Here is a 24,458-nt window from a genome sequence, read left to right as displayed (position 1 = left end):
TAAAATCCGACCGTCAACCACTGAGCTGTATAAACGCAAATTCAACGCAAATTCAGAATCCGGATCCAGTCCGACTACGTTAAAAATCGATGTAATCCTGCTCTGACTCCTGAACCGGACTGTGGCCATCCCTGATGTCGTTTGGTGCTTTTGCTTCAGCTAAATGAGTTGGTTAACTGTCTTCAAATCGACGAAACAATGCTGATAAGTACCAAAATTTCTGATCTAATCTAATCTAATCTAATCGTCAGATTATATTTTCCACTGAACAAGACACACACAGTGTACAATGCGATGTAACGATCAGATACGACCTAACATATCGATCTTGCCTTCCGCCACATGTCACCTCATTTTGTCGCTTGCCTTTATATTTTTTGCTTTACTTTTCATTCAGTGTGCAGTGCATGCCTCTTCTCTACTTCGCCTAGACCAGTGGTTCTCAACCTTTTTCGACCCATCGCCCCCTTTTCAAGTTCTACACCGATCATCGCCCCTCAAATTCTGTGAACCGAAAAATGGGCATACAAACTGTAACCGGTGGGTTGACTAAAAAAAAAAGTCAACTTTGCGGCTCGATGTCGAATTTTACTTTTTAGCATCCAATTTTTCGTGGGTTGACTAAAAAAAAGGTCATTTCTCCGACTTGACTCCAATATAGCCGTTCTAACGATTCATCGCCCCCTTATCGCCCCCTTCGCTATTTTCGCCCCCTGTCGCCCCCTTTGTCCATTTTCGCCCCCTATCGCCCCCTTCGTCATTTTCGCCCCCTATACCGCTAAATCGCCCCCTGGGGTGCGATATCGCCCACGTTGGGAACCACTGGCCTAGACCAAGGTGGGTGTCCAGTGTCCATCTCAAAGACTACTCGTTTCGGCACCTGCCCATCTTTTCATTATATCGCAGTTTTATGGTGTTTTGTAGTGATGAAAATATTAATAAACTGATACTGATATGAGGATTCCGAACGACCAGTTGCGGTTGCAGTTGCAGTCTGTTAAACCGGCATCCACCTCGGCCTAGTGCCCGATGTCACAGTTCCTTTTTCAATGTTAGTCGCTTTTCCGCTGCTCATTCTTGCTCTTTCGTTTTGTTTGTGAGTGCGCTCTTTCATCGGGTCTTTTTTGACTTGACGCGGGGAAGAGGAGCCCAGAATATCCTCCAACGCGGAATCGAACCCAGCCGCCTGTGCGGCAGGCGCTTATCGTCACCACTACGCTATCCCCCCGCCAGACATGCACTGAGATCAAAGAAGCAATCAACCTCATGCAGGGAATGCTCGCGTGCGAATGCAATTTTTCCATCGTCTGGTTTTAATGCTTGGCGACAAATTGCTTGGCGATCAGTGCCTGACGAGTTCCGAAGAGTAAATGTTCCAAAGGTAATGAATGAGCTTGGTCAGTAATAGTGGTAGCCTGCTTACATATATTGCATAAAAGTGATCAGATCTACCTGTTTATATAGCTGAGTGGGTCGAGCTGGTGCAGGCGGTAATTCTAAAAATTCGTAGTAACCTATATAGCCTACTAGGGCAAATATAGGCCTATGTATGTTGAAGGCAACCGCTGCAATGTCTTAAATTGATTTGTAGAAAGAGTCAAGATGAAAGAGATCATGTCAGTTCACAGACTTGCAAACTTGACAGACGAATCGAGTCTACGGCGTACCCGTCAGAAAGCGCAGTCAACTTCAAGTGCACGATAGCCGATATATAGCTCAGTTTCAGTGGTATGTGGTAAGAACGGGAAAATGATCAGCTCCACTCTCCTTACTACCTAACTACCACGACACCTGCGTTAGAGCGGTACGATCATTAGTAGTGCTGGCCAAAATCGAGAACCCTGAGTGATTCGATTCTGAATTGAGGCGTCAAGACGAGTATTCGAGTATCATGACAATATGAATGGTACGGAGATCTACCTTTTTGCGGTGCTTCCCAGCCTGTTTTTCTTTATTTCCCACGTTTGATTTTTTTAGTTTTCATTCCCTACAACCGAAAATGCCTTTATCCCACCCGCCCGATTAAATTTGGTAAGAATTTATTTTTTACGCCCTTTGTTTAAGGCGCCCCAAGATTGATAGTTACGAACCGTGTAAAGAAAACCAATGATTGTGGCAGTTGCTCATAATTTTCCTGAACAAACGTGAGTCCGTGGTTGAGTTATGGTCGTATTTTCTTTTAACTTTTGTCATTGCGTTTTATCAAACTTTAAGCTCACTATAGTGACATGCCGGATGTCACAGACGAAGCTATTTGGCACCCAATATCTCTGGGAGTTCTGACAGTAGACATAAACACTCGCCTCTTATAGTGCAACCTAAAAGCTCTTGTGTACAGGTGTCCTGTAAAATTCTAGGAAAGCTTGATTGCACGAGGTGCTGATCGTATTAAACGTGTTTGTGAGGCCAATATTGGTTAGTCAGAAATCTAAAATTAGCGATTCATACAGTCCAGAGCAAAGAAATGGTAACCGTAATCGTGTTGTTATCACTAGTTCGATTTCGCGTCGGAGGTTTATCTGGGCTCCTCTTCCCCCAAGTCGCTGTTCTTTCGGCGACAAACAAGTCCAGAGACAAAAACCCAATGAATGAAAGCACTAACGAGAAATGGAAAAAGTAAGAAAAGGCCGCGGAATAGAGATTAACGTCGAAAAATAACTTTGACATCGGGCACTAGGTCGAGGTGGATTCCAGACCGCAACTGGCCGTTCAGCATCCTCCTATCTGTTCGTTACATCGCATTGTGTCTTATCGCATTATACAAATGTACATTGTGTGTGTCTTGATCAGATGAAGATATCATCATTGATTAATATTGACGTATTTATTTTGCAAATGCGTCTGTTATCCAGCACCATAAATCCTTGAATTTCCCACTGCTTTATTGCGACCACAAATAATATAATGCCAGTTTTACGTCACCGATCGACGTTAATTTTGTATTTTTTCGACCATTCCTATTTCATTGCACTTTGTGACAATGCTACGGGTTGATCACAACTTCATTTCGTTACTTTGTAATGCGTTTAGTAGCCTGTGCTATTATGAAACGACCAATCGAGTTAACTATAGTGGAAAGAAGTATCGCGAAACTATATACAATTATACATCTCTGAACATTATATATTTTTCTCAGTGTTGTTTTTTGCGTTTTACCAGTTTTACTGATCAGGTCTTAACAACCAAGAAGTCGGACGCTCCAAAATATTAGGCTACGCTATCTTGTCGCTATAAATCACTGAAATGTGAAGTTTTAAATGCTACACCGTTTTAACAAGCATTACGCGTGCAGAATACCGAGGGATGAGGGTTGACTGTGGCTGGTATTCCCAGATAAGAATTTTTTGTTGAAAATAACCATCGAACGAATAAGTTCCATCACTTCCTAGTAGGCTTATGTGATTAATACCAGACAGATTCAGAATGATTTGTCTCAAATGTGATAACGCTGTCACTCCGCTATTACGATATTTCGCATAGTGGCTAATTGCAATAAGTAATTTCGACTGCGTGTTTTAACAAGACAAATATTTGTTGTTGAGGTGCTAAACGAACTTTGAGCGTATTAGTGGTGCTAAGTATCATTTTGCAAGGCATATAGTTGCAATAGGGTGTCGGTCGTGGTGTAGATCGCTCACGCTGTTTTAAAGTCGCGGTTACAGGGATATCCAATCATGACATTATCTTTTATCGATCTAGATTTTATGCCTACGTTGGAAATAAAAGATATTATCAACCATCGAAATGAAGACGCGGGATTTAAGCGTCGTTATTCTTGCCTTGGGTATGAACTATAATAACAGATAATTCAAACGATGTGTAGCCTACATTGTATTATATGAATGAACTAAAATGAAAGCTGCAAGCCTATTGGCTGTGTTCATGAAATCAATGGTTTGGTAAAGCCTCGGAGTGGATGATCCACTGAATTCAATGACCAATATTTTAAGATGTTTATTGTGATCAATTCTTCTCAACTTTGATCGTGTTTAGGATAGCATTGAAATATATTATGATTCAAATATTTAATATTATGCTTCTGTCTTACAGTAGTATGCGGGGCAATCGCTTATCCACTTGATGCGGGATCCGACTGTTCCGATTGTACCGCTTTTATGAAAGATTTTAAAAACACTGTGATGAACAATAGAAAAGTGGTGGTAAGTAATATGCTAGGCGCTTAGGCATAGTTTTTTAGTTTTGAAGTGGATCTGTCGATTTGTTGAAATTGTGCATTGAGGCTGTTCAAAAATGACTTTTTTTTCTCAAATCGTACTGGCTACTTGATAAAATTGTCAAGTTACCTAACTTAGCCTACACACCAAATTTGGTTCAATTCCAGCCAATAGCTGCATTGCTACAGGAGAAGAAAGTTTCTATTCATTAATTAAAAATAAATAACAAAAAATTTGAAAATTCTCTGTTCACCCCATGAAAATGTTAGGTTGTCTATAGAAACGATGTTCACCAAATTTGGTTCAATTCCAACCAATGGAACTGGAGTTATTGCCGTCGAAAAATTGGGATTTGAATAATATAGTATTAACGGTGGGCATCACTACAATAAATAATGAAATAATTGGTCAGCGTAAATACTATTTTATTCATAATCCACACCGAAAAATTTTGGATTACGAATAAAATAGTATTTACGGTGACCGATTCTTTAATCTTCAACTTTTTTGTCATTTATTTTTATATAATAAATAGAAACTTTCTTCTCCTGTAGCAATGCGGCTACTGGCTGGAATTGAATCAAATTTGGTGTGTAGGCTTAAATTAGGTAACCTAACAATTTATCAAGTAGCCAGTACGATTGGAGAAAAATAGTCATTTTTGAACACCCGTATTGTGCATTCTGTAGACAACGTATTCCTAAAAATAATCCTATTGGGTTAAGCCACACCGCCACACTAATCGATATCATGAAATCAAAGTCACCAAGCAAGGACATCGTAACTGTTTTCTAGAATGACTGGACCAAAATGCTGGACACTGAATGTGAAACATTTGGTTCTGGAATGGGTCCTCTGGTAAGCATATATTTTTTATGTTATACATATGATAATATCGCGTTTTGGCTTGTAATATATACATGATATTATCTTGCATTCACAGTGCAAATCTATGGTGAGCCAGTATTTTCCACAAGTTTTGGACGGTATATCTCAGATGGTAAGTGAAACCGATTTTGATTTGTCATCGAGAAAATTATGTAGGCCTACCCTGTAAGCTACTTGAAACTCTTTGTCCTTTTTAGGAAGTTAGTACCATATGCACAGATTTGACAATGTGCAACAGCCTGTCACAGGTAGGAAGTTTCTCTTGAGTGGAAACGTGTTCCACTTGAAACGATGATGTTATTTCTCTGAACAGATTGTTGGTGACCAGTGCATGGACTGCAAGTCATTTTTCACAGACGTACAAGCCAAACTGAAGGCCAGCGAATCTATGGTAAACGTTTAATTTGCACTGTGATGAAACCGGTATAACACGTTCATTGTTCCTGTAGGATAAAATCAATGGTGAAATTATCAAAGAATGTGATCAGCTCGGAGAAGGACTAAAGCAAATGGTAGGAGGCATTCAGTGGGCTTTGAAATCCGGACATAAATCAGTGTATCATTTTCAATATTTGTGGTACAAATGTTCAGTGGAGACTGTTGTTAATGCCAGTGTCTACAATAGAAGTAACATAGTGATAGCAAATCCCCTCAAAGGTAGCATATCTAGAGTGTAATTAGAGTCACCATACGTAAGTTGTTTAATGAGAATAGTTACAGATGAAGTATGAAGTAACTAGTACTGAAAATTGGTTCAAACATATAGGTATAAATAGTGTGAATGAAAACATGACTAATTACTTCAAGTTGAGACATCTACTTGAGTAGTCTACATTTTCCAAGTAGAAATACTTTCTCACTGATCACCTCCTTATAATATACTTCGAAAGCTCAAGAGCGTTATCATATGTATATCAGTATATGTATGTGGAGTGTGGAGTTTATGCTTACTGCTAGTTGTTGCCTTTTGTTGATTCAAGGGACTGAAGATGTCACAAATTTCACTGATGAAACATTGATACCAGTAATCCAGCCCTCTTATAGTGCATTTATAACTTCATATCCATCTACTCATGTAGGATCGAATACTTACATTATTCAATAAGCCCACATCCACATATTGGTATGTATGTGTATTCTCTCTAATCAATTCTAATAAATCGCCCTGTGTGCTCTGTTACAATTAATGCAAGCAAGCAAATATGCGGTCTGTTAAAGTCACATATTTGTGTAGTCCAGCGTTTTTAGTAATTTAACTCTGCACAAGGGGGTAGGCCTACTGTGTTACCACAATCATGGCACATTTCTTCGACTATGATGTTTTTTGTTTCAATTCTTCTTCTGAACATGCATTCTCAAGCAGATATTTTTCATGATATACCTGTACTTTATTTTTCTCCGATTAGCATGACGAGAATATGTGCATACTTTGTAAATGTACGGTCATATGACACGGTTTAATGTTTGATGGTTGCCTGCAAAATACATATATACGTTCAGTTTATTGAACTGTGTCTATTTGGTCGCGAAATTAGTGTGGTTAATCAATACATCAGAGATATGTTCCGTTGTCACCGAATGTACACTTTGCAGTGTGATGTGCAGTGTGCATAATTCAGTTATAACTCCCGCTGTGCTCGAGACTTCAAACCCATCATTATCGACTTACTTGATTGTTCGTTATAATATGTTTGACATGTTAGTATTCCTTAAATTACTCACTTGGCATTCCGAGTGACGATCATCAGCATCAGCAATCCTTCCAATTTCAAAAGCACAAAAAGTACTTTGCAATTATTGTGTGTTTTACTGCCCAGTGTGCCAGCCTGCTCAAGAAGAACCTGCCAATGCTATGGCAATCTTTGGAACAAATGGTGAGTACCTCTCGTTCAAGTTTGTGTTTGAAAATTTGTAGCGTATCTCCAAAGAGCATATCTGAAAAGCATACATTAAAATAATTTTTAGAATATCTTGAAAGTTTTTTTTTTTAATCTTGGATTACTTTTGTGAAATTTGGGAACCTCCCTTTGAGAATCGCCTTCATCACAACCAGCCTTAACTGCAGGGGTACCCAACCTTTTTTACACGTTAACCCCCTTTGAAAATTTTGAAAAATCAAGACCCCCAGTATTTTTTCAACCTTCAGCGTTCCAGGTTTCTTTGACTCATTAGGCAGAACTGTGGAACATAAAACACATTTTGACTTGCACACTCCTTTGTCATGTAGATGCTTAAGATAACTTATGATAACTCATCTTACTTCCAAGCCATTTTGTAATGTTTGAAATAATATTATTAAATCGAAAAGTAAAAGAAAGTAAGTAAACTGAACTCAAGCTCAAGAAGTAGATTATTGTGGTAGTAGTATTTTAAATAAATTTTAATTTATTGAATTACAGTGGTAGACTTTGAGATGATAAATTTTTTCATGGCCCTAATGAAAAAAGGGGGCATGATCCATAGTTTGGGAACCTCTGCTTCATTGCAACTGTCTATTCCTCTCGAGACACTCTAGTGTAGGGGTGTAACTGTATTCGATCTCGCCTTCCGACACATGCCACCTTTTTATCACCTGTCCTTTTATATCATCTCCCTAACTTTTCATTCAGTGTGCATGAATACTTTTTTTACATCACGTAGGCCAGGGGGTTGTCTGATATCGACTACTCTAAGTCGTTTTGACACCTTCCTATCTTTCATTGTATCGCAGTCTTGTGGTGTATTAAAATGATGAAATTATTAGCAATAAATTGAATTGGATTGAAGGCAAATTTGGGAATCCCCTATTCCATTTTAATCACTTGGGAAATTGCTTGGTTATGTTGAAAAAATTGAGATTTAGAACAACCTCGTCCTTCACATTATATCATTATTATTGATCTAAAAAGTTGATCACTAGATTCCGTCAATACAAGCGAATAAATTGAAATGCCCTTCTTTGCAATTGTTTAATTGTTGAAGCTTAAAATATTAAAACTATTCATGGTTAAGGATATACTTCATCTAGAATCGATATGTTTGTTTTTAATCTGCGCCACAGTAATTATGAGGTAGTCTTTATCCTAATGCGATTTGAAGTACTGTTACGTTTATTCTGTAATCTTGATTTTGTACGAATTCACGAATCAACAATTTTTTTTGTGCTGGACCGTTGCTACCTCTAAAATTCCCATAAAATTCTGTTAGGACGTGGCAGAGGCTTGCACTTCTCTGGAATTCTGTACCGCACACATGACCGAGGTAGAAATCGCTTTGCTTCCAGTCTTGATGGAGCTGGAATTCACCGATCGGAAAGATTCAAACCCGGTTTGTTAACCATCACAGTTATTTTCTAATTGAGACATTGAACTTTGCTTCATTCAGATAATTCAGGAGAACGTAGATTGCGAGGTATGCCAATTGGTTGCAAAAGAACTTGACAGTCTTGTCAGTAAAAGCTCAACTGAAGTGAGTTATATTTATATGGCTGGTCGTGCCAGCTGATTTTTTCCGCTCACCAGTGATATAATTGGGCACAACCATGGAATTTTCATTGAATCAAGTCAAAAAGTACATGTAATTGATACTTTTCCTACAATTTTCTGATCTTCGATGGAAGTAGTATGATATGCGCTAAAGGGATTTATTAATATTTTCCATGGACTATAAATCATTCAATTCATAGTTGCATAATGCGTGTGGTATTGAACGACCACTCAGCTGGTACTGGAAAAATATCCACTCCCACCATTTCAATCAAATCTTGACTGTCCTCGGGTGGCTTTCTCTCAAATACCTGCACATTGTCCAATGACCAACCTATCTGTCCAAGGCCAGATCTCCATTCCACTTAACAGCATTGGAATCGACTTTCATTAAACTTAACAATCCGGTCCAAACCAAAATATTTTCCACTAGTTGCCTTTGTGTAGCTGTTGTGCGTCTTGCTATCAAACACCGTTTCTTGTTCCTTTGTAATATTACATTTGCTACGTTAGTTGTATAATCTGTGTCTCAAGCTCGCATTACTGTTTTACGCTACATGTTGCTATACGCTGCATTGTTGCTATGTTCATTGATTCATTGATGTTATTCATAAATTCAACATTATTGCGTCATAATTATCCATTTGGTTTTGAATTCAACACCGTTTTATTTCCTTTACCGTGCCGGTAGCTCTTGATAAGTGGCACGCAAAAAGTTCTTGGTGTCTCAATAAACATTTATCATGAATGTACTTTTGAAAGCCGTACCTGATTTATGGTGCAATAAAATTTATAACCTTTCGATGCAAACCTTTTCAAACTGAATTTTTTCTAGTCCGAAATAGAACAAGCTTTGGAGGATGTCTGCGGCATTTTGCCAGCCGCCATCAAAACCGAATGTGACAGTCTCGTCGAGGAATACGGACCTCAGATTGTCCAAATGCTGGTCAACGAACTCGCACCCGATGTGATATGTGTACAATTGAAACTGTGTGGACAGAATACTCAACAGGTGAATTGCACTGGCTGTACTTGCACAATTTCTTTGTTTCCACTAGTTTGTTGTTATGAAAAACAGGTAGTAAACAGCAGAGTTGGGGACAGCACTGAATGCGATGTTTGCAAATTGTTAGCTCAAGAACTTGACAAAGTTATATCGAAGGATTCTACAGAGGTAACCGTTTTGAAATACTTGGGCTCATGATATGAACTGATTTCTCCTATCTGTGTTTTGGCCCCATCTGATAAAATGATTTCAAATTTTAAATGTTATTATTGCGAGAATATTCTGGTACTTCAGCTGCAACAGAATGGTGTCTTTCAATTAAAATAGCTCAATACTATCATATGGCGTAAGAAATTGAAAACACAGCTAAATAGGGCGGTCACAGAAATGATTTTATTCCTGTTTAGGGCCGAGATTTCTTATTGTTACCTAGAGTCAGTCAATGTAATCAATAAATCCTTATTTTTAAACAGCATCATATAATATAGACATTTATGCAAGACTAGAAAACTTCATTAATTTGTTAGTCAGTCCATTGCTTATTACCGCAACATTTTTATGACTTTCAGTAATCTTCTTACCGACTTTTACGATTTTGCAGGCCGAAATCGAAAAAGCACTAGAGGATGTGTGTGGAATTTTGCCGTCATCCATCAAGTCAACATGCCAGAGTCTAGTGAGTGAATATGGTGATGCCATTGTCCAACTTTTGGTAAAAGAGCTTTCTCCCGACGCCATATGCCAGGAATTGAAACTGTGCGGCCAAAGCAATACAGAGGTGATGATAAAAGACACTTAGGTGCACAATTACTTGGCTTACCATGGTGCTTTTTTTCAATGCAAAAGACCGAAGTCTCTAAAGTGCAAGATAGCACAGAATGCGATGTCTGCAAATTGCTTACTCAAGAGCTCGATAAACTGGTTTCGAAAGATTCAACTGAGGTATAGACTTCATTTTATGATTCTTCAATTAGCAAGTGTTTTAATTCATCTGTGAATTTGATAAAAGAGTATCAATCTCCAAAAAGAAAAGAATCTAACTTTTGATTCAGTGTGGATGATTAGTATTTACATGTTCTAGGCCAGTGGTTCTCAAATTTTTTATGACTTGCAACCTGAATGTTTGCAATCTCAATGACCCGCTTGAACGTCCGCATTACACATTTCACTTATTTTATGCCGTTTTGTAGTTCATCCTGTTCATTGGACTGGCTGTCAAAGCTATGAAGGAGAACGAATTTCCAAAAAAAAAGAGGATAGTTAGGCTATGGTTACCATATTTTTGTGAAGCAAATTCCGGACTCTTTTTAGCGCCCACCAGCGGATTTTAAAATGAGGTGTAACTCATTGACCGTCAATATGACGTCACGCTGGCAAAGCATTGCCCATCGACTGTACACACTATACAGGAATGGAGTGAAACATAGGTCATGAATTAGGCCATTTGTAATGTGAGCTCTGGTGATTGCTACTTGCTAGGGTCTGCAATAAACTTCTCCACGGGCCGGCTGAAATCATCTGACGGGCCGTGTCTGGACTGTCAGGATTGTGATTGGCAGTCCTGCTATACTGTTAGGTCGGTGGGCTATCGGTATATGTGTTTTAATCATATCCGAAACAACATTTTTTTCTCCTCCCCCCTCCTTCCGCCCAAAAAAGCACTGATCTTGGGCCCACCATAGGATAGTCGATGTAACTTGTTCGGCACATACGATATGCATTTGGCTATTAAATTTTATCTATGAATTTTGTCAATAATATTGATTCTTCCATATATTAGACTACTATAAAATGCACCAGCAGGTTGCACATCCGGTGATTTCCAACCTTTTATGGCCGCGACTTCATTTCCCACTCGAAAATGCTCCGTGGCAAAGCTCAAGATCATCGCGATCGCCAGATAAAGCCGTACGACCCCAAGATTTGGAACCACTGTCTGTGATTGAAGCATCCAATCGGCCTTAATCAACTCTAGGAATATACCGTTAGCTTATAATGGCGATCACAATCAGACTTATTTCAGTAAATGATGGTTATTTATATTTCTTTTGATTGCAATTTTCGGAGAGGGTGGTGCATGGTGCCCATACTAATATCATTATACGTTGCATTAACTCGCGCGCGTCGCGAAGAATAATTTTGAATAGTATAAATCTGCTTGAAAATAGTATTGTTTATGTTGATTTACGAAAAACTTTCGAGCCTGCATCAAGCCTTCAAAATTCCGAACATTTATGCATATTTTAGAAATTCTTCCCGGACGCAGATTTTTCAGTGAAATTCCGTACATGTCCGGGAAATTCCGGAAGTATGGCAACCCTGATTTAGGCGTCCTAGGAGGACTTTTTGACTTACTGAAAAAGGAAAAATCCTCCTAAAGGACATTAGGTACCCCTGTTGTTTGGAAGAATTTATGAATGTTAAGACACTTCTCAAATATGGAATTGGGCTATACACAGATAATTATGAACTGGACTTGAATTGCGAGGGCCGCGAAAAAATTTCCAGATGAATATTTGATTGAACATAATCATGAGCAATGGTAGCATGTACCACATATATATTTTAGCTATTTCGTTGCCTAATCCCTTCGATTACCCCACTTGAGCTTTGCCCAAGCATACCTGTCTATAATCAAAATAAAAAACCAATGGCACAGCTACACGCATTCACCAGTTGCACTTAATTCAGCGACATCTTCCGATTAATGCAAGGTTCGAAATCATTCAAAATCCAGCATCAGTGTTTGGATCACTGAATGGTACGACACAATTATGAATTGAAAATCCAAATATAATTAGGATTATTGCCATTGTTGAAACTTGGTCATTGCGACACTCTCCTATCTGTGCATTTTGTCAAAATTCTTATGTTAGAATTATCACTGAACTGAACTGATTTATAAATACTTCCAAAATAATGTTCCACCATAAAATAGAAAAGTTTCCGTAGACGAACTAGTCACAAAGTATCGTTCACCGCTACTCGCATAGAAGTAGAAATAACTGTGTTCAATTCTGTTGCGAGCAAATACGACAAGTAGGTTTCTCGCCAAACAAGATGAAAATCACTTCAATTAGACTCGGAAAATGGCTCATTTTGAAACTCCACGAGTCCACATGCATATAGCTTGAAACTAGATTTCAACGGTCTTATGAAGACTTATCAGAGATAATGTACGCATTTATCGTCTTGCAGGCTGAAATTGAGAAAGCACTAGAGGATGTGTGCGGCATTTTGCCGTCATCCATCAAGTCTACATGCCAGAGTCTAGTGAGCGAATACGGTGACCTCATTGTTCAACTTTTGGTGAAGGAACTCTCTCCCGATGCCGTTTGCAAAGAATTGAAGTTATGCGGTCAAAGTTACACAGAGGTAATCACAAAGCACAACATGCCGCACAACTTTCTCGGGTAAAGGCCGTGTTTATTTTTCATAAAGGTGGTAGCTGCTGAAGTGCAAGATAGCACGGAATGTGATGTCTGTAAATTGCTTGCTCAAGAACTTGATAAAGTGATTTCGAAGGATTCCACGGAGGTAATGGCTTTGTTCCTCGTCGCTACATTATAGAGATTATTCTCTTGTCCTACTGGGATGATGAGAAATCTCTGCATTAAAAATCATGGTGAAATGGTAACTGCCAATGTCCGTAAATTATCAACTTTTAGCCTAGATATACATTCCAAAAATAATGCCTCCAAGATGATCTAGGAATGAGTGCACAGAACTAAGGGATGTATACGACTATACAGTAGCGCATCCATAGAAGTAGCCAAAGTATTTTCCAATAACAATATGATCCTGCCGAGGAAAAATGGAGCAAGTATTTCTCAAACCAGGCAGAAAGTTTCTTCAATAATAAATTTGGAACTCCATCTTTACTTAGCATAAAAATTACCCTGGAACAGCCTGGCCTGGACTTTTGTGACTTATCACAGACAAGGTACACATTCATCATATTGTAGGCTGAAATCAAAAAAGCATTGGAGGGTGTGTGCGGCATATTGCCGTCATCGATCAAGACTACCTGCCAGAGTCTGGTTGATGAATACGGTGACGCTATTGTCCAACTTTTGGTAAAAGAGCTCTCTCCCGATGCCGTTTGCAAAGAATTAAAACTCTGCGGTCAGAGCGATACTGAGGTGATCACAAAACACATTATGGTGCACAATTTTCTTTGGTTGACAGTTTTTTTTTCAAAATAGGTTGTAGCTGTTGAAGTGCAAGATAGCACGGAATGTGATGTCTGCAAATTGCTTGCTCAAGAACTTGATAAATTGATTTCCAAGGATTCCACGGAGGTATTATCTATCCGTTTATCATTACTGGATTATAAAGAATATAATCTCGTCCATCGGGTATATTGAGAAATCTGGGGATTAAAAATCATGATCGATTAGGAACTAGAAATGTCTGTAAATTATCATTGTCTAGCCTAGATAGACATTGCAAAAATAATGTCTCCAAAACTGGGTTGTAATGACCCGAGTCATGATTTTCTGATGACCTGATACCCAGATGGCCAACACCAACATTTCATTGTAATTTTGAAGAAGAGTAATTTAACCATACTATTGCGAATTCGTCTTTTAGTACTGGTATTTGAAAATGCGACCAGAAACTGCTAAAAGTGAGAGAAATGAATATATTAAAAATGAAAACCATTTGATGTCACTAGGGCAAGTTATTGCAACATTTGCAACCTTTTTATACATCTTCCGACAGCTTCCTAGATACTCGGAATCTATGTACTATGATGTGTTAGCTGTTTGGAGGGATTTTATAGTGCAACTTTTTGCAACTTTTTCTCTGGTTTTCATGTCAAATTTTACTGCAACTTTTATCAAATATTGCGTGAAAATGTAAATGAGTGATTTTTACTGCAATTTTTGTTAGAATTAAGTGCAACATTCTCGCGATTTTAGTGCAACAAAAACTTGCCTTAGATATCACCAAACAAAGTTATAAAAAGTGCGTTTAACAAAACTTTAACTGGAAACTGAGCAGCCAACACATTGACTTGGACTCGGACTCGAGTCATAATACCATGACTCGGACTCAACCCTCTGCCCACTGACTTGGACTCGGACTTGACTCGGTGGTGAATTGAAAATGACTCGACTTGACTCGACTATAAAAATGAAATTGACTTGTGACTTGGAGCTTTGTGACTTGATTACAACGCTTCTTGATAATTAAGGAGGCATGAGTTCACAGAACTAAGAGATGTATACAACTATACAGTATATAGTTATACGGTATGTATCTATGACAGAAGTAGTCAAAGTCAGTAGTCAATAACACAGTATAATCATTAGAGAAAATAGAGCAAGTACCGGTATTACTCAAACCAGATATGGTTCTTCAATTAGATATAGAAAATAATGCATTTGTAACTCCACATGTACATAGTTTAAAAATAGTCTGGAACAATCAGACTTGTTGTGACTCATCACAGACGATTAACACATCTATCATATTATAGGCTGAAATCGAAAAAGCACTAGAGGATGTGTGTGGCATTTTGCCGTCATCCATCAAGTCAACATGCCAGAGTCTAGTGAGTGAATATGGGGACCTCATTGTTCAACTTCTGGTGAAGGAACTCTCTCCTGATGCCATTTGCCAAGAATTGAAGCTATGCAGTGAAAGCAGTACTGAGGTGATCACAGAGGCCAGAATGCACAATTTTCTTTGGTTAACATGGTGTTTCCAAACAGGTTGTAGCTCTCAAAGTTCAGGATAGCACGGAATGTGATGTTTGCAAATTGCTTGCCCAAGAGCTCGATAAACTAGTGTCAAAAGATTCAACTGAGGTAAGGACTTTCTTCTATCGTTGTTGGAAAAGGAGAGAATTATTCTCATCTGTGAATTTGTAGTATGCTCTACATGATAAGATGGCAATGAGTCCCGCCGTCTGTCGACAGAACTAGTCAAGTATTATCCACTGTTACTCACATATGATACTTACACAATAATTTGAGCACTCCGATCTTTACGGGGATTAATTGTAATGAATTGAGCTGAGTAGTATCTGATGATTAATCGAGTACTTAAATCATACACCCCTTTTCGCTAAGACTTAATCTATCAACAATATTATAATTTTGATAATATTTTCCACCGTGGAAGTACTAAAGCATGATTGATCGTATCACAGCATATAAAACATGTAGCACAAAGAATGAGTGGAAATAACATTGCTGTAAGGTCGTGATAAACTTGCAGCATTGTCACAAAGTGGAATGATATAGGTATTATCGAAAATGCCAAATTTTATTGAATGTGCTATAGAACTGTCATCATATTCTTCTCGGTCGCAGAAAAGTAATCTATGTCAACTTTCCCCGTCATTCATGCTCTTATGATGTTATACTAAATATTAATAAATTATTTTACTCAAAGACTTGATACATTTATTGGCATTTAGGCTGAAATCGAAAAAGCACTAGAGGATGTGTGTAGCATTTTGCCGTCATCCATCAAGTCTACATGCCAGAGTCTAGTGAGTGAATATGGGGACCTCATTGTTCAACTTTTGGTGAAAGAGCTCTCTCCCGATGCCGTTTGCAAAGAATTGAAGTTATGCGGTCAAAGCAGTACTGAGGTGATCGCAAAAACCATCACGGTGCACAAGTCCCTCGGGTTAGCATGGTGTTTGTTTCAAAATAGGTTATAGCGGCTGAAGTGCAGGATAGCACGGAATGTGATGTCTGCAAATTGGTAGCTCAGGAACTTGATCAATTGGTGTCGAAAGATTCCACGGAGGTAAGGACTTTTTTTCATTGCTTGACTAGAAAGAAAAAAAATGTGCCCTTTGGGTATTCGGAGAAATTGTCAAATATTTGATGGCGTTTTCTGGTCAAAAGTAGGAATCCTTGAAATTATTCTCTGTATGGATAATTAAAAAACAAAGACATCAAAGGACAGGAGGAATATGTTCAGTACATACAAAGTATTGTTAAATGTTACCCGATCAAAAGTAAAAATAACAGCGTTGAATTATGCCTTCGTATTTGTTGAATCAGACTAAAAATGTTTCAATCAGATATGGAAATACAAAGTTATTTGAGACAGTCTGCGCAATATTTGTATTTGAACCCGCAGGCTGAAATCGAAAAAGCGCTTGATGATGTGTGTGGCATTTTGCCGTCATCTATCAAGTCTACGTGCCAGAGTCTAGTGAGTGAATACGGCGACGCTATTGTTCAACTTTTGGTGAAAGAACTTGCTCCTGACACAATTTGCCAAGAATTGAAGCTATGCGGTGGAAGCAATACAGAGGTGATCACAAAAACCAGCATTACACTATTTTCTTGGGTTAATACGGTCTTTATTTTTTAAATAGGTTGTAGTGGCTGAAGTGCAAGATAGCACGGAATGTGATGTCTGTAAATTGGTAGCTCAAGAACTTGATCAACTGGTGTCAAAGGATTCAACAGAGGTGAAGCAGATATTTTTTTTATTCTCTTATTATAATGTCCTTGCTTGTTCATTGTACTCGTGCTTCTTAATTATCATTTTGGATACCTTATCCGATAAAGAATATTTGAGCCTCCCGCAGATATCCTGACAGCACGTGTTATTGGTCTGGTTGACGCTGACATTTCCGGAGTCGTGTGCTTCGTGCACATCATTCAGCCTATTCAGTTACTCTCTTATACAATAAAGAGGAATTACTGATAGAAATATTTGCTGTGTGAACACTGATGTAATATAATTCATATTCTTTTGAAAATTGAACAACATTTCGTGCGTTTTGTTTTTCATTCAGGACAACATGAAATAGTAAAAAGGGCAATTTTGAATCCTCTTGCCAAACTATCTTGAATAGCCATTCCTGATTCAATTTAAGTTATTGACGTTATGGGGCTACGACCACTTGACTTACCGTATGTTAGCATTACCAAATATCTTATATGACATTTTCCGCAGTCTGAAATTGAAGCTGCATTGGAAAAAGTCTGCAGCATTTTGCCGGGCTCAATCAAAGACGAATGCGACAGTCTAGTACAAGAGTACGGTCCGCAAATCGTACAGCTATTAATCAAAGAGCTTGCTCCTGACGTCGTTTGCGTTCAATTGAAGCTTTGCGTTCAGGTGAATGTTCGAAATCTTAGCCAGCAATGTCTTTCATAATCAGAGTTGGTCACCGGTCAGTAACAAATTACTTCTAAGTTTTCCGAGCACCCAAATATTGTTTGGTTTCTTGCACTACTTAATCAAGTGGTATTGCTTTTATACTGCTTCCACTTCGTTTTAGATAAAACTACTCAATTTTGTATTTGCGATTTTGAAAACAGTAAGAAGTACTTTTGGGATTAGTTCGCTTCACTTTTATATATGAAATTGTCATAAAAACCGCTTGAAATAACTCCTGTATCACTGTAACTTATTATATCTTCAAGGATTTGATATATTTGTAGTGTCATTAATCATTTTGCTTTGGTCGCAAAGATGCATCTTGAACCTCTGATGACGTGCTTTTCCTACCTATGTTCATTGCTCTGCTTTGTTAGGTTGCTGCTACCGACGTAAGACTGGAGAGCACTCAATGCGACGTTTGCAAATTGGTTGTGGGAGAACTGAATCACGCCGTGACAACGGATTCTACTGAAGTAATCGAGGGTTCAAATTGTTAAGTTGAATTTGGATGAAAATTGGTCAAAATCTTAAGTGAGATAGAAGACATGCGGAGGCTAGAAATTGCCAAGACCGTGTATTACTTCCGTTTCGGTCCCTATGTACGACTTCATATCGAAATTAACCGCACATACGTAGGCTACAATCAGATCAATCTTGAGCATGACCAACTTCAAGTATTAATCAATGTTGGGATCAAGTCACTACCTTCGAGTCACGAGTCATTGCACATTTTGACTCGAGTCAAGTCAAGTCAATCGATTTTCGAAGGTGACTCGAGATTTTTGGAGGTGACTCGAGTCAAGTCGAGTCGAGTCAAGTCAAGTCTCGAGTCAAGTCACAATTCAAGTTAAGTTGCCTTTTCGAAGTAGGAAGCATGATTACGTCATTGCGTTTTGCTAGCTGTCTGAATTACAGATTGAGTGGCCATTGATTCTGAATCGATGAACGAATATAAAGTTAATATACACGCAATACGGCGTTGTATCGCTCACATATACGTAGAACTGTTGAACTATGTAAGTAATTGCATAGCCTCAGTTATTAGTCACCAGTCAAAATAGAGAATAGAGAAACGACTTGCTAAGATGCAATACATTACCCCTTTATAAATATTGATATGATACAAATCGAGTCTGCGCCAATGGTGTATGAGTATAGAAACTAAATCATCTTTCAATTTCAATAAAACAAGAGGTTTGGTTGAGGTAAGAACAGAGAACATAAATATATATCTTGCTGTTAAATGACCTTATTACTAGTTTACGCCAACGTACTATGTAGGCTTCGATCACTTCGTTAGTAGTCAATTTATTTGTGAGAGAACAATGGAGGCTCAGTAAAACGCACAATCATTGAATGATTGTTCACTTTCACGGGTTACACCACCTTTTCGCGAACAATCCGAACATAAGCAAGATAAAGTGATTTTTATCAATGCCGATTACTTGATGACTTGAAATTGACTCGTGAATTTTGCTCCGAGTCACGAGTCAATCCACATTTCTGATACGCCGAGTCAAGTCAAGTCAAGTCATTTTAGCGAAGTGACTCGAGTCAAGTCAAGTCATACGAAAAAGGTGACTCGAGTCATCCCAACACTGGTATTAATACAAGTGTACTGATTTCGCAGGTACCCCTCTTCTGTAATATAACTCTTCATTGGTTGTCCATTTTGTGATAATTTCATATGCCCTTTAACATTCAGTGTGGGTGCCTCTTTTAAAAGTGTCTTTGCATTTGATTACTATGTATGTAGGCCTAGGTGAGACTCAGTTAGATTGTATTTACCAAGTCATTATGACTCCTCCCTGTATTTAAATTCTCCCAGTAAATTGAATCTAATCAATTATATTAAAAATGACTCCGGTGATGAGATACATATAGCTAATCAGTAATCACATCTTGTCGTTCTAAAGGTCGAGAAGTATTTTCGGTATGAAATTAGCTTGGTAGTATTTTTAGTGGTTTCATTATTGATATGCCACATCATCATTTCTTATTCAGGCTTGCTGGTCACCTCAGCACTTACAAGCCGACTCCATGCACGCATAATTAAACCGTTTAGCTTTTGAATGCTCCCTGCCCATAGTGTTTGGATTGTATGACATTGGCACCGTGGTGGAGTCAAGAAGCCACCAAATACTTAACAACAACCTATTCTGAATTCGTAGATCCCGGCAATATGACATGAAACAATAGGATTGAAGTAGTACCACAGAATATAGACTTAGTGCGAAATTATTCATGATCTTCTCACTCGAATTACCAACGTTTGAAAAAAAAAAAACGATTAATGATTGCATAACTGCTCAGAATTTTGCAGTTAATCTTTCTGAAACAAATGTCTCTTACATGCTTTTGATCGGCTTGATGATGGGCATCATCCTTGACCAAATTTCCCTTCCCTTGTCAAACGGCTAGACTACTAATTTCATCGTTCAACAGGCTGAAATTGAACAGGCTTTGGAGAAAACTTGTAAAATTTTACCGAAAGATTTGAGATCGGACTGCAGCAACGTTGTTGATCAATTTGGTCATCTGATAGTGGAACTGCTCCGCAAAGAGGTTGCTCCGGAACAAATTTGTGTCGATATCAAACTGTGTACTGCAAACTGCGTTGAGGTATGAAAGAGTGTGGTCAACTGGTTGGGGAATATTGCATGACTTACTTTAAGACCAACGGATGGTTACAGATAAAGTGGGTACTACAGGTGGAGACAGAGAGAGAGAGAAAAATGTTTATCATCAAAAATATGAAAACATGGAATTCAGAGTTACCTGACATAAAAAATATTGTCTTGATGCAGTACAAGAAATGCAGTTCTTGAAATAATAGTGTTATGAAATGAATATAATTATAGCTACAGTATATTTGAGATAATGCTGCAGCAAAGTGATCTAATGATTGTCGACTCTACTGCAGCTGTTAGAAGTAATAGGATCCATATTGTGTTATTATAACATGGAATAGCGAATGCAACATTTAGTGAAGATGTGTCTAGCTTTGGTTTCTGATTTATTGGACAACAGGAATATTTCTGTTTTTGCTTCATCTGTACCCACAGGTAATCAGCAATGCTTTATCCTTCACCCCTTAACCTTTCTTAGATTTTCTTAAGTTTCAATGTCATTTTACAGTGACCAATTATGGCTCATCACTGCACAATTATGTATTTATTTTCATGTTAACCACAGTACCACACAATGAATGATTAAGCAGGAAAGAAACAAAAGATAAACTTAACTGAAACATACTTGTACTTGACACCACAAGAATCTCTGTCTGGACATCAGTCTTATGTGACGACATGAGCCATTATCACGCAATCGCGGCATTTTATGATCCTTTATTTAGTTTAATATGGGCAGATAACCGATAATGACTATTCACTGTTTGGATCTATCAAATCAACACTATTTGAGTTCGTTTTTCTTTCTGCCAAATCTGTCTTTTCTCTTGAACATAACATAACATAACATGGTTGGGTTATATTTTTATCTGAACAAGTCACACACAATGTACAATGCGATAAGACACAATGCGATGTCATGAACAGATAGGAGGATGTAGAACGACACGCATCAGTAGCGATCCTTTACTCTAACATCCACCTTGGCCTAGAGTGCCCGATGTCACAGTTCTTTTTCGATGTTGATCTCTTTGAAGCCGCGGCCCTTTCTACTAGTTCTTTTCCATTCATTGTGAGTGCTTTCTTTCGTCGGGTCTTTTTCTGGGCTTTTTTGTCGCCGTAAGAACGGCAACGGCAGGGGAAGAGGAGCCCAGATAAACCTCCGACGGGAATCGAACGCGGTTCGCCTGCGTGCTGGGCGCTTATCGTAACCACTACACTATCTCCCCAGCTTCAAGGTGACCCATGCGGAGACTGCAAGAACTTTATGGGCGATCTTCAGGACACTATTAAGAATAATCCTTCCCTTGTGGTATGTTACCTAGTACGCTAATATAAATGAACCGATATCAAATTCCCATTATGCTTCGCAGCAAGAAATTGTCGACCTTGTAAAGCAGGAATGTGATCAGCTTGGGCCCGGACTTGGCGATGTTGTAAGTATTTTGTGTGAATGCCGCGAGTCGCGGAATTTTAGCAAATGAATTTTTTAGTGCAAGAAATTCATCGATCAATACACGCCCGAAATTGAAAAGGTCATCACCGGAAACGTGAGTACACACACTTGTTCACAGTGCAAATCATGCTGGTGTACTTAATGAATTTTCTGTATTTTTGGTTATTTCAGTGCCAGATTAGAAATGTTGCGAGCACTGGTTCTTGTCATTTTCTGCCAGGAACCCCAATTGCTTCCAGAGCCAGTCTCGAGGGTTCCCTAGATGTCAACACACACACTTAACTTATACTTATGATTTGTGATGACATGCCCGTCTTGATCATCATTCGATACTTGCAATTAGGCCTGATGAGTAGTTGTATTGTAACTGTTGTGGTGCTACGCTGTGTGCTGTATAAATATAAAACAAATGAACAAATGTAATGTTTCAGTCAAAAATATGAATTCGCAATAGGGCAACTCCATACATTTACACATTTCTACTACAGGATGTTGGAGTCATTTGCTCAACCATTGACATGTGTATGGGATCTTCGAACGTAAGCCATCGGTTCATTTTTAGCGTCTATTTGTTTTTATTACGTATTTATATTCAGCTTATTGGGGGCGACATCTGCACCGACTGCCAAGCATTCCTCAGTGACTGGCAAGGATTCATTGTCAACAATCCAAAAGTTATTGTAAGCGTGATGTAACATAATTTTCCACTAGATAGTTTTTGGATTTTTCATACGGAAATTTTCACTCTATGCTTCCGAAGCTATTCTTCTACTATATGCTTCTACTATAGTGCCTATAGTCACAGCACGATTCAATCATGGCAATCTCTCGCTTGCCGCAGTGATTGAAATCTATGCATTTTTTTTTCTTTCCTAACACCATTCTTTTCTAAGTCTTATTTACTTTATATGACTGTATATTATATTGTAATCTAATCTTTTTAGGTAGTTTTGTATTTTAATCAAGTTACAACATCATCGATTGATTTTCAACAATATAGACAGCAAGAACTACTAATGTAGCCTAATCATATCGCCAGATCACACATCTAACATCAAAGTCAAGATGCCAATAACTAAAACTCTTTCATACATTAAACGTACCGTAACTCATCTATCTGGAAAACGGTACCTTGCTCCATAATAACCGCACCAGGCGGACGCATATCCAACAATGTCTTTTCCAATTCCATGACACATGAATGAGATGTATTAATTGGAAGCCAGCCTATGCCTGTGGTCAGCCTATTCCTTTGCCTACGCAACGAATTGGTCAGGGACGTGATTCCGAGTATTCAATTTCTGTTCTTTAGAATGACGTCTCTAATTTGATCAAGCAGCAATGCGACAGTCTTGGATCTGAATTCTCTAAACTTGTGAGTTTAAATTACACCGTTGATCCACTTTGCTCTATTAAACAATACTCCTATTTTCAGTGTGAAACAGCAGTACAGCAATACTTACCTCAACTTTGGGATGCTATTTCTGATACTGTGAGTGTAAAGAATTATTCCCTCTATTTTGTCTGATACACTTACAATAAGTGTTGAATTCACTATTGGTTCTCCGTATTCATATTTATTATCCAAAGATATATTGCATGAACATTGACAATAATAATGTAAACTGCTTTGTCGCAGGACCCAGAAGAGGCTTGTGCAGCTGTGTATTTCTGCGACTTCGAAGAGAGGTCAAACCCAATTATCGACACCCATGAGGTATGAAAGTGTCATGAAAATTTGTTCCTTGACATCCTACCAAGATCAAGAGAGTTGATATTTTTGCTTGTATTTTTATAATGTCCAGGCATTTATGTTATAGCCTACATGAAGACATGTACATAGGCTTTAGTAGCACCCAATATATTGGCAAATATCTTCCAACATTCATTGCTGAGCCTGAGATCATGACTAATATTTTATCCGCAAAAATTAGTTTTCATGGATCGACATTATTGTAGTGATCAAATCTAACAGTGGTCACAAAGTGAGGTGAAACAATCATGCTCAAGTAATAAAAAATATGAATGACACTTTTGGCAACATTTGTCTTGTGACCCCAAAATGATACACAACTGACGGTTATGACATCTTAATGGGTGATACTCGAATAATCAAATCAACTCGAAGCATAATACTTGACTCAGAATTGAATCACTCGATTTTTTGCGGCTGTCGCAAAGGCAGTCAGTTCCAGTATTGACCACCCACAGTGTTGTACCAAAGAGTTGATAGAGTTCAATTTGCCGTGGCCTCATATATGACCTTGTTTTGAGACTGTTCCTACGCAGTTCACTGTTGTTCAAGCAGGTACAAGGCGATGCTTGCGGCGATTGCAAAAACTTCATGGGCGATCTTCAAGACACAATAAAAAATAATCCGTCTCTTGTGGTGAGTGGATACTGACCACACTCTCTCTCAATTCAATCATTGATATTCGACTGTTGCTTTGTTCTGCAGCAAGAAATTGTTGATCTCGTAAAAGATGAATGCGGTCAGCTTGGTCCCGGCTTAGATAGTGTGGTAAGTATGTTATATATTATTGTGTTTCCGCTATTGTAAAAAGGGCGATGTTCTTACAGTGCAAGAAGTTGATTGATCAATATACCCCGGACATTGAAAATGCCATAACTGGAAACGTGAGTATTGAAACGGGTGAAGTTTTGAATCTTGAATTTGCTACGATTTCACAAAAG

The 24,458-nt window shown here is 38.3% G+C and overlaps 2 protein-coding genes across 9 annotated transcripts in view; one reads left to right on the top strand and one right to left on the bottom strand.

Moving 5' to 3' along the window:
- Nucleotides 1-24,458, bottom strand: part of LOC145447388 (U3 small nucleolar RNA-interacting protein 2-like) — a 186,837-nt gene that overhangs the window by 22,592 nt on the left and 139,787 nt on the right. The gene's annotated exons all lie outside the window — the stretch shown is intronic.
- LOC145445763 (uncharacterized) overlaps nucleotides 3,646-24,458 on the top strand; it is a 41,579-nt gene continuing 20,766 nt past the window's right edge. For 5 of the 8 annotated variants that reach the window (XM_080323896.1, XM_080323893.1, XM_080323897.1 and 2 more), the window contains exons 1-38: nucleotides 3,646-3,784; nucleotides 4,051-4,160; nucleotides 4,971-5,033; nucleotides 5,119-5,175; nucleotides 5,261-5,311; nucleotides 5,377-5,454; nucleotides 5,513-5,575; nucleotides 6,881-6,937; nucleotides 8,250-8,369; nucleotides 8,427-8,510; nucleotides 9,363-9,539; nucleotides 9,606-9,701; nucleotides 10,135-10,311; nucleotides 10,380-10,475; nucleotides 12,732-12,908; nucleotides 12,975-13,070; nucleotides 13,499-13,675; nucleotides 13,739-13,834; nucleotides 15,019-15,195; nucleotides 15,254-15,349; nucleotides 15,964-16,140; nucleotides 16,206-16,301; nucleotides 16,641-16,817; nucleotides 16,882-16,977; nucleotides 17,469-17,633; nucleotides 18,053-18,151; nucleotides 20,124-20,300; nucleotides 21,540-21,620; nucleotides 21,682-21,744; nucleotides 21,802-21,858; nucleotides 22,253-22,303; nucleotides 22,361-22,444; nucleotides 23,077-23,139; nucleotides 23,200-23,256; nucleotides 23,404-23,481; nucleotides 24,070-24,153; nucleotides 24,223-24,285; nucleotides 24,345-24,401. In XM_080323896.1, the coding sequence (XP_080180022.1) occupies nucleotides 3,745-3,784; nucleotides 4,051-4,160; nucleotides 4,971-5,033; nucleotides 5,119-5,175; nucleotides 5,261-5,311; nucleotides 5,377-5,454; nucleotides 5,513-5,575; nucleotides 6,881-6,937; nucleotides 8,250-8,369; nucleotides 8,427-8,510; nucleotides 9,363-9,539; nucleotides 9,606-9,701; nucleotides 10,135-10,311; nucleotides 10,380-10,475; nucleotides 12,732-12,908; nucleotides 12,975-13,070; nucleotides 13,499-13,675; nucleotides 13,739-13,834; nucleotides 15,019-15,195; nucleotides 15,254-15,349; nucleotides 15,964-16,140; nucleotides 16,206-16,301; nucleotides 16,641-16,817; nucleotides 16,882-16,977; nucleotides 17,469-17,633; nucleotides 18,053-18,151; nucleotides 20,124-20,300; nucleotides 21,540-21,620; nucleotides 21,682-21,744; nucleotides 21,802-21,858; nucleotides 22,253-22,303; nucleotides 22,361-22,444; nucleotides 23,077-23,139; nucleotides 23,200-23,256; nucleotides 23,404-23,481; nucleotides 24,070-24,153; nucleotides 24,223-24,285; nucleotides 24,345-24,401 (3,813 nt within the window). In that variant the 5' untranslated portion in view covers nucleotides 3,646-3,744. The remainder of the gene's footprint in view (nucleotides 3,785-4,050; nucleotides 4,161-4,970; nucleotides 5,034-5,118; nucleotides 5,176-5,260; nucleotides 5,312-5,376; nucleotides 5,455-5,512; nucleotides 5,576-6,880; nucleotides 6,938-8,249; nucleotides 8,370-8,426; nucleotides 8,511-9,362; nucleotides 9,540-9,605; nucleotides 9,702-10,134; nucleotides 10,312-10,379; nucleotides 10,476-12,731; nucleotides 12,909-12,974; nucleotides 13,071-13,498; nucleotides 13,676-13,738; nucleotides 13,835-15,018; nucleotides 15,196-15,253; nucleotides 15,350-15,963; nucleotides 16,141-16,205; nucleotides 16,302-16,640; nucleotides 16,818-16,881; nucleotides 16,978-17,468; nucleotides 17,634-18,052; nucleotides 18,152-20,123; nucleotides 20,301-21,539; nucleotides 21,621-21,681; nucleotides 21,745-21,801; nucleotides 21,859-22,252; nucleotides 22,304-22,360; nucleotides 22,445-23,076; nucleotides 23,140-23,199; nucleotides 23,257-23,403; nucleotides 23,482-24,069; nucleotides 24,154-24,222; nucleotides 24,286-24,344; nucleotides 24,402-24,458) is intronic. The other 3 variants (XM_080323891.1, XM_080323892.1, XM_080323895.1) reach the window with 3 other exon arrangements.

The sequence above is a fragment of the Botryllus schlosseri genome, chromosome 9 (assembly GCF_051294905.1).
Source record: "Botryllus schlosseri isolate E-star chromosome 9, Bs_hap1, whole genome shotgun sequence".
Lineage (NCBI taxonomy): Eukaryota > Metazoa > Chordata > Ascidiacea > Stolidobranchia > Styelidae > Botryllus > Botryllus schlosseri.
This window is presented reverse-complemented; position numbering and strand designations above follow the sequence as displayed.